The sequence below is a fragment of the Gallinula chloropus genome, assembly GCF_964237585.1.
Source record: "Gallinula chloropus genome assembly, chromosome: 9".
In the NCBI taxonomy this organism is placed as follows: Eukaryota; Metazoa; Chordata; class Aves; order Gruiformes; family Rallidae; genus Gallinula; species Gallinula chloropus.
Window position 1 is genome coordinate 15914059 of NC_140094.1, and position 13001 is coordinate 15927059.

At 45.7% G+C, this 13001-nt stretch overlaps 1 protein-coding gene across 2 annotated transcripts in view; it reads right to left on the reverse strand.

Annotated features, from left to right (window-relative positions):
• Positions 1 to 854: 854 nt before the first annotated feature.
• Positions 855 to 13001, reverse strand: part of IGF1R (insulin like growth factor 1 receptor) — a 176117-nt gene continuing 163970 nt past the window's right edge. For both annotated transcript variants that reach the window (XM_084268166.1, XM_084268165.1), the window contains exons 19-21: positions 12323 to 12452; positions 7734 to 7868; positions 855 to 2032 (exon numbers count right to left, since the gene is read on the reverse strand). In XM_084268166.1, the coding sequence (XP_084124292.1) occupies positions 1666 to 2032; positions 7734 to 7868; positions 12323 to 12452 (632 nt within the window). In that variant the 3' untranslated portion in view covers positions 855 to 1665. The remainder of the gene's footprint in view (positions 2033 to 7733; positions 7869 to 12322; positions 12453 to 13001) is intronic.

Below are 13001 nucleotides of genomic sequence, written 5' to 3' on the forward strand. Positions count from 1 at the left end.
AGATGTCATAAAATAACTAATGGGAGAAAAAAAAAAAAAAAGAGGGAGAAAAAAAAAAGAAAAAAAAGAGGAAATGTATTTATAAAAAGGCATTAAACAGTTCATGGCAAATCATACGAAAGGTATCAGTTACTGGGAAGGAAGAAGTAAAAGTTACACACTATAGTACAAAGCATAAGAAAATTTGTTGAAGTGGAAGGGAAGGGAAGGAGGGCAGACCTGAAGGTTTTCATAGATTAAATCCACAAAGATAAAGAACAAAAAAAATAGCAGCTTTTTTCTGTACAGACATATAGATGAGTATCTGAACCGTAAAAAAGTTATAAAAGTGACACAAAAGACAATGTGTATGCAAATGATCCATGGTCTAACATAGAACTGCAAGACCCTTCGAGAAGTCTTAATAATAAAGAGAAAAGGTCAACAAAGCATCAATATACTTGAATCCGGATACTGCTTTTTTTTGTCTTCTCCAATTTATGTTTCTAGCTGTTTTTTCCTTGCAAGCCCGTGAAGGCAGGCAGGCTGCAACGGTGGAGATCTCTGCCGGGTATTTTCATGGTTCTCATGTTTGGCGTGCGGTTGCCTTTGTTTGTTTGTATGAAATTCACGTGTTTGTTTAGCTCACCACTGCCAGTTTTGTCCAGAATTCATTGGGATGGGGAGAGGGGTGGAGGGAGGGCTGTTTCTTTACCCCCATCCCCCCTCTGATCTTCTCCATCACAAGAAAAAAAACAACAACCATAGTAATCGCATTTTGTCCAGTTTTGAGAAAAGATCTAGACAATTTGATTAATTTTTTTAAATTTTTGTGGGTTTTGTTTAGTACCAGTGTACGATTGGTATTGGTCAGGATCTCTTTTAAACAGAGCAGTTGGTTACTGTGCTCCTTCCACGCCTACAGAAGAGGAAAAAAAAAAAAAAACCAAAACAAAAAACCAAACCCAAAGTAGTTCAGGGTTTTTTTTGGCAAAATTTGGCAGCGTTGAAAATGGTAACAACCTTGGACGAATGATGGCCCTTTTTTAGTCTTTTACATGTTCCTAAAAAGATTAAAGAGCAACATTAAAAATCCAGTCTTAGTTTTTTTTTTTTTGTGGGTTTTTTGTTTGGGGTTTTGTTTTTGTTTTTGTTTTTTTTTGTCTGTTTGTTTGTTTTTTTATAAAGACCTACAGTGTTAGGCAGGTGCTTGCAAGGGTACCGGGGAGCCACCTGGCCTGCGATATCTTTGATCTGATAAAAGTGCTGTAGGGTTGAACTTGCACGCAGATATGTTTCCCATTACGAAGCAAAGAGAGAGACAGAAAGAAAGAGAGAGGAGAGAGGAGAGAGAGAAAGAGACATCAGATCTCAAGTTTTCTGTTGCTATTAAGTGTTAACATTAGAGTTTTAAAAGGCCAACTGTGTTCCCCATGACTGGAGTCCTTTACTGAAACAAACATCTGCTTGCATATTGAAAAAAGAAAAATACGGTAACTTGTTTACTGAAAAAAGGGTTCTCCCAAGTGCAGCTATGGCAGTTCTGAAGATCCACTGAGGTACAGTAGGCTTTTGAATATATTGTAATTTTCTTTCTTTCTTCCCCCAATGCACGTGGGTTTGTTTTTTGTTTTTTGTTTTTTTTTTTCTGTGTGTTTTATTTCTGTGAGATTCTGGTTCTAAGGATCAGCAGGCCGAAGACTGGGGCAACGGTAAGGCCCTCTCGTTCTTGCGTCCCCCGTTCATGTGTGCGTAGGGCTGTCTCTCCTCGAAGCTGGCCCGAAGGACCACCACGCCGGGGCCGTTCTCGGCTTTGTGTCCTGAGTGCTTGTCAGTGGGTTGGAGGGTGGAGGAGGGATCTAAAGGAATGCTCTCCATGTTTTCAGTCTCCAGGTCAAGCTCCTCTGTGTCCGGAGGCTTGTTCTCTTCGCTGTAGAAGAAGGAGACCTCTTTGAAGGCTGGATCCAACTCGTCTTTAATGCTACCGATTATCTCCAGGAAGGAGGGCCTCATCTTCGGGTTGTACTGCCAGCACATGCGCATCAGCTCAAACCTGGACAGGAAACACACAGCAAAACCATTTACCCAGGTGTTTTATGAGCCCCTGCTGGAGCCCAACCAACCGTGCCTGAAACAGGCCACGCAGCTGGGAGAGCCGTTCCACGCTGATGGAAGGTAAGTGACACAATCTACACAGGCTGAGATCCCCATGTCACTTTTTGACTCCTTTCAGACACTGATTCACTGCGATAGCTCCTATCTCAACCTTCTCCACTCCCTTCCACACACTTGCCCACAAACATTCTCATGGACACCTGACATGCAGAAGCATTTCATGTTTTTACCCTACATTTGGTATTTCTCTTGGGTTTTTCTCCAAAACATCGCATGCTCGCTCCCATCATACAGCTAATGCCTCTCCAAGCACCCTTTTCCAGCAACCCATCCCTTCCTTAGCAATACTGTCTGGAAACAAATCAAGCCAGGAGATGTGCACAAGGTAGAGTGCTGCTTTTTCCCCCCTCCAAAAGAAGAAAATTCCATTGAAATTCATTGTAATCACTCAAAATACAGTCTCCAATCTTTTAAAATTACTTTGTTTTTGCTTACTCAGTTTTTTTACTGAGTGTGAGATAATCTGTTTAAGCACATCCATGATTAGATCTGCACAAGGTCCCACACTGGCCAAACCAACCCAGAGAACGGGCCGGTAACATGTACACAGTGAAACCAGCATTTCCATGACATGGCAGAATCGGATCTCACGGAGAGATCACCCTGAGTTTTAAACACACAAGGCAGGAAAGGATTTTGCTGTCTGTGAAGGTGGAAGAGGGATGTCTTCTGTTCACACAGCCCAAGGAATAGGACAGATTTAAATAAGAAAAGGAAAATTAACATTAATTCTTCAAGCCAATCCTCTGTGCACACAGTACGCAGAGAAACAGGCTGTGTGTAGGAAGTCATCGCTGCCCCAAACTACTACTTTCTGTGCTAGAGTAAGAATGGATCTTAAAAAACAACCCTGCAAGCAAAGAAAAAGCACCCTGTTCAAGTATCACAGAATCCATCCTGCCTCTGGCTTCCCTTCCGGGCCAGTGACCCTCAGCCCCAGTCAGGCCTCCAGCCCCAGTCAGACCCACCCTCGCCCTACTTTGCCTTCCCAGGTAAGGTGAGCCAGGTCACCCACACCTTTAGCTTTGATTCCATGAGCTGTCAGTACCTTTTTCCTGACTTCCATGGATTTTCAGAAAGCCAGTGAGCGATCCTGTTCAGTGCCTTAACTGCCTCTCGCTGCCTCACGCCCCAGCAGCAGTTTGCTAGATTGGGGTGTGGAATGATTTTATATTCGTTTTCAATTAAGAGAGACAAAACCAACCAAACAAAAATTCTGTCTCTTTGCTTGAACAACACCTAAGTGCATCACAGGAATGTCTCAACATCTCTGGAGTCCCCGCTCTGGAAGAAACCTTCCAGCAGGACTGCCACGGAGCGGGAAAACCCTGGCCTCTGAAGGTCTTGCTGTGCATCGCTGCACACAGCAGGGTCTCAGTGCTTGGGAAGCCTGGCCTGAAACAAAACCAGAGCAAAGAAATCCCCTCCCACAGAAACTGGCTGCTTAGGAAACGCTGCAGCCTCTCCTCAGTAGTGCACAGGTTCCCAGGCAGGGTGAGCCAGCGGGGTGCAAACACCAGGCCCAGCCATTAACCAAAGCAAAGCCCATCTTAGGCGCATCTGAAGTCACACGTCCTCCCCTTCACACTCAGCTGGCACCACTCTGCCCGAGTGGCACTCAGCCACCTGAGCACGGCTTTGTGACGCCCAAAAAGCAGCCGGCAAAACCAGTCTGTGCTGGGAGAACTCCCCAGTGCTGGATGCCATGTGGTACCAGGCACGCAGACACGCACACGCTCCTCAGTGAGCACCCGGCTCCGAGTCCTTAACGAGCCTTCCACAGCGAAAGCGAAGCCAAGCTATAAAACTGCACTATACCCTCACCCAGGAGGGAGGGGGGAAAGCTTGAGACATAAATATATAAAATCCATTTCTGTTACTTCATTGCTGTTTCCTTTCCAGCTGACTGCTGCGTCCCTGAATAGAAGCGCTAGCCTGAGCCAAGAACACTGGATATTCGCTGGCGCCTCGCCCCGAGGCCTAAGGGCAACGCTAAGGAGATACCACAAGCAGTGGAGTAATGCATGTGACATCAGCACAAACAAGGACATGTGATGTTTCTTTTAAGCCATTCCAGATTTAAAAACCCGACAGAGTTCCCATAAAAGGATTTTTCCCCCCTCCTTTTTAACTGTGGGTTCAAAGACCTTGTTTACATTATCTCTAAAAAAAAAAACAACACCAAAACACCAAACCCTTTCTGTAGACAAAGGGAGAACTGACAGGCTGTTAATAACAACCTGAGCAGCTTTATAAAGCGTGTTTCGAGGAAGTTGGGAGCATCGTGATGACACAGAAGAACAGCCAGTATCTCTCTCCTGCCCAGTTCTTTGAGGAAAAAATGCACAAGAGGAGTTACTTTTTGCAGAGACATTAAAAAACAGAAATGGAAAATTACTATAGAAACGGCGCCCGATTGGAGTGTGTGCTTGTGCTCTGCATCAGGCTTGGCTGGGTGGGGAGAAGGAGAGGACCTCTCCTGCTGCCGCTCCACGCTGACACCACCTCTGCACAGCAGAGCCTGGCTCCTAACCGAGCTCGCCAGGAACAAAGGGAAAATCAGCAATGCGTAAATAGTCTAGTCATCTACAATCCATGTGGGGGAAGCAATTTTGCTTCAAAAACAGAATTCCAGCCTCCACAACATTTAAAAGCCCCATGGGAACACACTGTCTGAGAGCTTCAGCTGCAACAAACCTCCCTGCCACGCAGCCATCACCTGATGAACACCGCCGTAACAATGGGAGTACATAAAAACACAACTTAATACACAGGAAGATGAGAAAAACAGCAAAGCTGCTCCTGGCACCGTCTCATTGAACCATTTGTCTTACTGCGTGGTTCTGCCTGTAAACCACGCGAGCTATGCCAAGAGGGTGTAGCATAAACAGAACCGAGTCTTGTTTCACCCTGTGGAAGAGTAAAAAGCCTCTAGAAATACCATCCCCTTTCACAGGGACTTACCACCTCTCTGAACCACGAGACAACTGCCCTGTAAAAATCCCCCTCTGCACAAGCACCCAGTATCACAGAATCACAAGGCTGGAAAAGACCTTTAAGATCATCAAGTCCGACCATTCCCATCCTAAGCTAAACCATGTCCCTAAGTACCTGCCAAGCTGCAGAACAGAACCTCTCTGGTTCTCCACGTGCCTTTGGTGTGTAGTCCCATCCCACAGTTACCACCTCGTCGCTGTGAGCACAGCAAAGCCACTAAGGAGTGTGACCGGCACAGCAGTGCTGGGAGAGATGGAACGGCTGAGATTGCCTGTGCCATGCAGCATTTGTGCAGGGGGGACAGCACGAGGTGCCTTACAAAAACTACTGCCCTGTGGCTGGGGTGTGCATGGCTGTGTCAACACACACATCATCCATGAGAGTAAAAATAGCAGATTTGGTGACAGTTGCAGCAAGATGCTTCTCTCCGCTCTCATCCCCACAGCAGTCTACCTCCTCCACCTGTTCTGGAGGTTTTTGTCTGTCACTACACTCCCTTTTCTCTCAGAAATTTGTGTTAAGCTCGTAATTTCAGTTGTTTCTCAGCAAACAGTATCTCTCTGTCTGTAGCACACAAGGAGTATATTCACTTCCCTGCAGCAGGCGCTCTTTGCTTTCCAGACCTCGTGAGTTAATATTAAGCATCACAGACCAGTCAGTGCCCACCAGTGAGACTGTGTGCTGCCTAGAACACACCTTCCCACTGTCCCAGACAGCAGGAAACCCATCCTTAACACAACCTTTTAGCAACCTCCACAGATCAGAGGAACCCCTGCGCTTGTGAAAGCGGTTGCCTGACACATGCTGCAGATACACAGCAAGATCCGTGCACAACTTCAGGGCCCTTTGCAACCCTGTTATGAGCACCCTCCTGTCCATCCAGTAATTCTCCTTGTGAGGTGACTTGCAGGTTATCAGACAGCTGGTGAGGGGAGAGGACCTCTGTGGGCAGACCAGGGCTCGGCGCCTGCCAGCAGCAGCACCTGTGAGGTTGGAGACTGGCAGCAGTTGGGAGGTTGCACAGCATCTTTACAGCATTCTGGGCTAATGGGATGGAAGAGAGGGAAAGCAGCAAAAACATACACACAAGGAGAAAAACAAGCACCATAGTAACAAAAACCAGGTCGTTCTTCTGAACACCAAATGCATGTGCACGGAACAAAGGTGAAGATTATTCCTGGAGCTTCCTACTGTTACTCCTACTGCCGTCTATTTGAATTTCAGCAGACTGGGGCATCTGTCCTAATACGAAGCACAAGCTGAAAGGAGCTAAAGCAAGTCACAGGAAGCTTCTATGGGCAATACATTCAATGCAGGGTGGGCTGCAGCAGAGGGCTTCTTGCTCCAACTGCCCTCCTATCACCCTGTTCATACCACACATGCCCCAGGTTAACGGGGAATTCCTAAGGCTGAATCTCTTGTGGAGCATGTTCTTGCTGCAGAGAGGTATTTTTTTTCCCCTAAGGACTGGGGGAGCTGCTGACCCCTCCCCACACCCTGCTCTTCCCCCTTTTCTCCCCCTCCTTTACGCAGCTCTGACCGTGTTAAACAATCTCCAGTCAATCTGACTGCCAGGAATTCTCCACAGCATCGTGGAAGGGAAAGAATGTGAAATTGAGGAATCACATGGCAGCTACACCTCCCCCTGCATATACCACCCACCCCCCTCAAACAACAAAACAACGCTGCCTGGCATCTGAAACCAAAGCCAGCGCTCCAGCCAAAAAAGCTCTTTTCCTAAGCATCCCAAGCAGCTGAGGCCCTTAAGTGATTGTATCCCTTCTGTGGGCCTCCAACCGCCTTCAGTAACTGCAAGGCGCAGTATTTCCTTCCCAAAAGCCAGTTTGGGAAGTATATCAAAGTAATAAAGTCTGAACAACTGAAACTGCTGTACACAAAAGCCAGAAGTATTTCAACAATGCAACGCTAAAAAGTGAAGCCTGCTGCGTGCCTGCCCCTACAACAAAGCTTCGTGCTGACTCTGGGGCAAGGCAAAGAGGGGTTTGTCTGCTTCTTTCTGCTCTTTTGGGAAAGGAAACTGCTAGCAGGGGAGATCTGTTTATCTCAGTGCGATGGGCACTATGACCGATCCGACGCTGCGTCGGACAAAGACACCATGTATTCATCTATCTGTACGCTGAACAGGAAACCAGAACTCCATGGAGTTTAGGCACGATGTATTTCAGCTTTGTTTTGTCTTTGTGCTCAGCAGAATTACTCCAAGCAAGAGACAAGATTTAGGCACAAAGTCTTCTGCTGTGGCAAATGTCTCTTACGAGCTTTTATTACATCTAAATTTATTCAGGAACACAAAAATTGAGGTTTGTTGTTAGAGGAGATCACCCCAAGTGAGACTCTGGCCACAAGTGAGATTGTTTTCTGGTTTGGCTAACCACTATAAATCAGTAGATTGACATATAACCACTATAAACCGGCAGATTGACAAGGACGGTTCAAGCTGCACCTCCCATTACTATCACTCCTTAATAACCCCTCCTGGGGTAGACAGGGCAGAAGCAGGCACCGAAGGGATCAGGAAGAGCAAATCATCACTGGGAACAGTGGGAACTGCTGATACTTACAGCATATCAGGACAATTGTCTGGTTTCTCCAGCAGACCTCCTTCCATCACGAAGCGGAGCACTTGTTCATTGGTCATGCCTTGGTAGGGCTGCTCCGCTAACGTCGCGATCTCCCAAAGTACAACGCCAAAAGACCTGGAAAACAAATGACACCTTTAGAAAGCTGAGCAATCCTTCACTAGAATATTCTTCTGAGCAGGCAGGTGTCTATGGGTACTTTCTTTTATTAAAAAATTCTAATGACAGCCAGATCACTGAGTGTAGGACTGCTGACTTCAAACCCCTCTAGTCAGCGGTGAGGAACAGGCTCCCAGTTCTGACCTGACTCTTCAGAACGGTCTCTGTAAGAGAAGACTGGCAATATTACATCTCCACTCTTCATGCCTGGTTGTCATTATGATCATTCAGTTGCCCAACATTGCTCGGTTACAGCAGTTCTGTGTAAGACAATCAATAGAAAAGCCACCACAAACTCTCTGCATCGACCAAGAGCCTCCTAACTCAGCATTTAAACTATGAGTTTGCCTGGAGAAAGGCCTTGATCTCATCTCCCTTTCCCATGGGGTTGAGTTCAAGCTTCAGGTGCACTGGGAAGCGGAAAGAACAGTGGACAGGGGAAAGGGAAAGATGCAGGTAAGGGGAAAAATAAATTTATTTTAAAAATTCTACTTCTATCTCTGCACTTCCTGCACAAAGGATCTCAGGCTGGACAGACTTCTCATCGTTGAAGTCTGCAAAGACATCCCTGCTTGGTGGGATGTGGGGAATTAAACCTTCTAAGCAGGAGGAGAAGTTGCTGAGACTGGTTATTTAAAGTTAGCCTGACAGTCCCCCCTCGAAGCCTCAGAGACAGCAAGGAAAAAAGCCATGTATTTAAAAAAGTGAACTCAAAATCTTCCTGTAACGGATCTCGAGCACTCCTGATAGCGGCTGAGAAGGAAATAACGCAGAACTCCAAGTTCTCATTCCAGCATAAGCTGCTTTTCATCAGAAATACTTGAGGCACACAAATCCCATTTCAAAGCTGCATTTTTCCCTCACTGCTCCAGCAAGCCCAGAGCCAGACAGCAACTGCGCATCACTACACCCGCACGCCACTACACCTGCATGCCTCACCTGCTGCACTGCTAAACGCAAGTGAACCAGCCAACCTCCACTCCCCAGGCACAAAACCACTTTTTGGGCAATACCTTTAATTTCTCACTCCACTTTGGTTTCTTCCACATTCTAAGTCAAAGGCTCCCAGTAAGGATCAAGGCATTCAACACCCAGCAGTGAACAAGAGAACCAATTTTGGAAAGAAAGACTTGGAAGAGATGGGGATGTTCTCCAACTTCTTGCACCAAGACCCTAATTTGCTGCTTCAGCTTCAACACATTTAAGACCCTCAGGTGAAGTTACCACTTTTGCAACACACATGTAACCATGTTCTTGATAAAGAGCTCCATCTCCTTCCAACTAATGGCAAAGGACGGCAGAAGTGGAAAAAAAAGCCTGTCTAATAATAGGAATTGATTACTGGCGAAGGAAGATAAGCATAGTTATGTAATTGGGTGGTTTGGATGCAACTATTGACACTTTCTAAAAATACCTCCATTTAAAATTAGTTTATTGAGCAGACACGGCTCAAATTGTCTGCCCTGTGCTGAGGAGTCATCTACTTTTAGAGCTGCTGTGCGAAGAAAGAAAATGTAGATGTTGTCTTGTCTTCTGTGGCTGAAATGCTGAGTTGAGCTTAGAGGGGGGAAAAAAATAAAAGCCTAGTTTCAATAGGGTATTGTTGTGAAAACAGGAGTCCAGTATTATTAGCTGGTTATGGCAGAGTGGTTTTATCTTTCAGTTATCCACTGTATCTAAAATGGTTTGCATCTGGAGCCAGGAGCCACAAACAGACTTGCAATTGTTTGCCTTTCAGGGGAGGCTGGGACAGAGGGTCAGCTCAACATTTGGATGCCTTTGAAGCCACTTTGATCACCGCAGGAATAATGAGAACAAGTCTCACGCACCTACTAGTCATATTATCATAACAAATAAACTTATATTGCTCCTTCAAGGCAACTACCAGCTCTGAAAGAATGCGAGATGCTCCAGAGTTATTTATAGCAGAACACCCTCACCCTGCACAGCATTACATTAATGTTCTCCTTCCCTAACTTCAACAAAAACAGTTTGGTCTAATTACCTCATTCTTCAGCCTGAAAAGCAATAAAAGAAGGAATTGCTAAAATAGAGCTCCACCCTTCAAACCCTCCAGACACTCTTGTTGCAGTCTGTCACTTCACCTTACAGCTTGTAAATCCTGAGCCCCTGGCCACTCACACTGCTCTGGCTTTCTGACGCTTTGGCTTCTAAAACGTATCTCCAAGAACATGGAACCAGATGTCACAATGCCCTACCAAGCAGGCAGGAGAAACAATCTCCACATTTTTTACTGTTTAATGAACTGAGCTGCCCCCAAACCAGCCCAGCTACACTGTTTCCATGGAGCAACTCCAAAATCTGAATTGATACAAGGAATAAGGTCACTTTTCCTGCCATGGAGACTTTCAATGAACAGCAACTAGTCTAGAAGTTATGAGAAGTACATGCAACTGACCTTTCCATAGAAGATCAACCAGACACTATTTCATTACAGTGATGTCAAGCTTCGCTAGGCTGGGAAATCAGACTGAACCTTCTCCATCTACAGCTATAGATACATGCAGCAAACACAACCATACACGTGGTGTTCAAAACAAACAGCACATTTCTCTTGCTGAACCTCAAGACATGAGCACCCACTTTCAGAGTAAGTCACTGCTAACAATTACAATGACAAACCACCCCAAGGAGGAACTGAAATACTGAGGAGAACTGTGGAACTCCTCTCCATAATACAAGTTTTTTTCCTCTCTATGCTTTCAAGTAAAAATTCGCCAGGTTTTTTTTCTTCCCTTAAGGTTTCCAACCTTCTAATCAGCAAATCCTTCCTGTGACTTCTGGCCAGGATGTTTCTCTCAGGCTGCCCCACGGATACACTGCAATGCTGTTTGCTCAGCCCTGCTTTGGACTGAACAACCGACGAGTGCCAAATCTTGTGAACACTGAAGGGAGAACTCATGTACTTCCTGCAACACCTGAAGCACTGGTTTACTCCTGACGCTTGATTTGACGTCACGTCTGTGGGGTCTGGGGGTTGGTTTGTTTGGAACACGAGTTGCATTTGAAGAGTGACTCACAGGTTAAAAGCAAAGCGTGTAGGGAACCAGCGCAGTACGTCACCGAAGCGAGCACCTGACGCGCCGTTGTCCTGCTTCTGATTCAACGGCTGGACTTAAGAAGTTACTGTTGTGTGTTAAGAAGGGGCAGGTCTGCCAGCTCCTCACTCCAGGCTCGTTCAGTTCTACATCTGGGGATTTTCTAGGGATATATTCCAAATTTCTGTCTGCTTTGTGAAGCCATTACAAGTCCCAAAATTCTTTTACTGCAGGGGGACTGCCAAAAGCATGCCTGCGCCGTTCCATTAGATAAACGGCTGATACAGGGCTTCCCCTTGAGCTCAAAGTGGTTGTTTTCATCTATTTCCAAGTTTGAGGGTTACTGGATTCATAAATAACCTACTAGCCACGTGCAACAAAAATTCAAGCAACGTTCCGGCACTTTGCTTTCTCACTTGCTACGTAACTCCTCTCATGAACCTTCTGCTCAAAGCTGGTTCTGTGGACGAACAGTCCACCGACTCCAAAATCCTCAAGCTGTTTAGAGATGCAGTTTACTACTAAAATACCATTCCTACTGACTTCTAGACATTTGGAGGCAAATCAGCTGCCAAATCAGCAACAGATCAGCAGTAAGAAACATCTTGTTAGGAAGGCAGGGAAAGCAGGAAAGGCAGAGTGGAGTTTTTTGCCAGTACACGTTCATCATCTGCCAAGTCCTCCCTACCTATCTGCTAAAGTTCGGGGTGTGCGTGGAGGGGAATGGTTCCAGAGTATTATTTCTTATGAGAAGTCTACTCTGAAATTTCCTGAATGCCTCTTTTACTAACTTCACAGAGGCAGCAACCAGGCAAATGGGCTTTTAAAGAAAAAAAACAAACCCTATTTCTGCATCTTGCGGTATATAAAACAAGCAAACAAAGCTCCAAATGGAGAAGGATATACACCAGGGAGAACTCCCAAGAAAAAAACCTGCTAGTGTACACAAACCGTCTGCGGGAAAGCAGAGTTATTTACACAGAAGGTTTTGATAGAAAAGCAGGTCAGCACTGTGAACCCTTCTATATTCTTGGCAACTTTTAATGCCTTTCTTAAAGGAGGGCAATTTGAAAAATGACAACTTGCTCTTCCAGGTGAAGGTAATGTTTTTCACTGTGCAACTGGTGTTACAACCCACAGCAGGAAACGTGCCTCCACCTCCAGTTTTGGAAGTCCATTGTTCTTGGTTTTACAATGGAAATAGGAAATGTGAAGTGGAATGCTTCACAGTGGAAAAACAGAGTTACCTTTGAAGAGACAGGAGAAGCACTATACTTCCTTAGCTCTACCAAGCAAGAAAAGAGGGAAGAAAGAAGAGGGGCTGCGAGTTTTTCAGAGCCCCTTTTTCGTTACCAGACATCGGAGTGCGTTGTGAAGACTCCATCTTTCAGTGATTCCGGGGACATCCAGCGCACAGGCAGCAAACCTTTCCCTCCTTTGCGATAATAATCCGTCTCGTAGATATCTCTTGTCATGCCAAAATCTGGAAGGTATAAATGTTTTGAGTTTGCATGATAAAAGGATGAGCATTTCCCCTTACTACAAGCCATTGTAGCCAACAGGCAAACACAGGTTTGCACCGAGAATCTGCCATCCATCGCCCCTTGACTTTGCAGGCACTTCACCTGCTGCCTTAGGGCTGGTTAACATCCCTCCCCACAGAACTGAGGTGGCTTTACCACTGACTTCAGGGGACGGGCAGTCTGAATGGTCTCCACATGCTAATATGAGAAGTTCCAGGATTTATGCTCAAGTCTTGCAGTAAGCTAAGTCTTCTGAAGATCATGTATTTCACCAATCTGTTCTCAAAATTCAGTGATTTTCTTTTGGTTTTGAAGAGCATAAAGAGCTCCTGTAGTACTCAATACTAGTGTCTTTAACTGAAGAATCTCCCACGTTGAGGGAAATGTTTCTCTAATTTGTACCCAATCTCTTACTACTGTATTAAACCTGTCTGCTAACACAGCAGACTGAGGGCAAAAGCCACCTTATGAGTTCAGACCTGTAGTTGGCCCTTGTTTTCTGGGGAAAA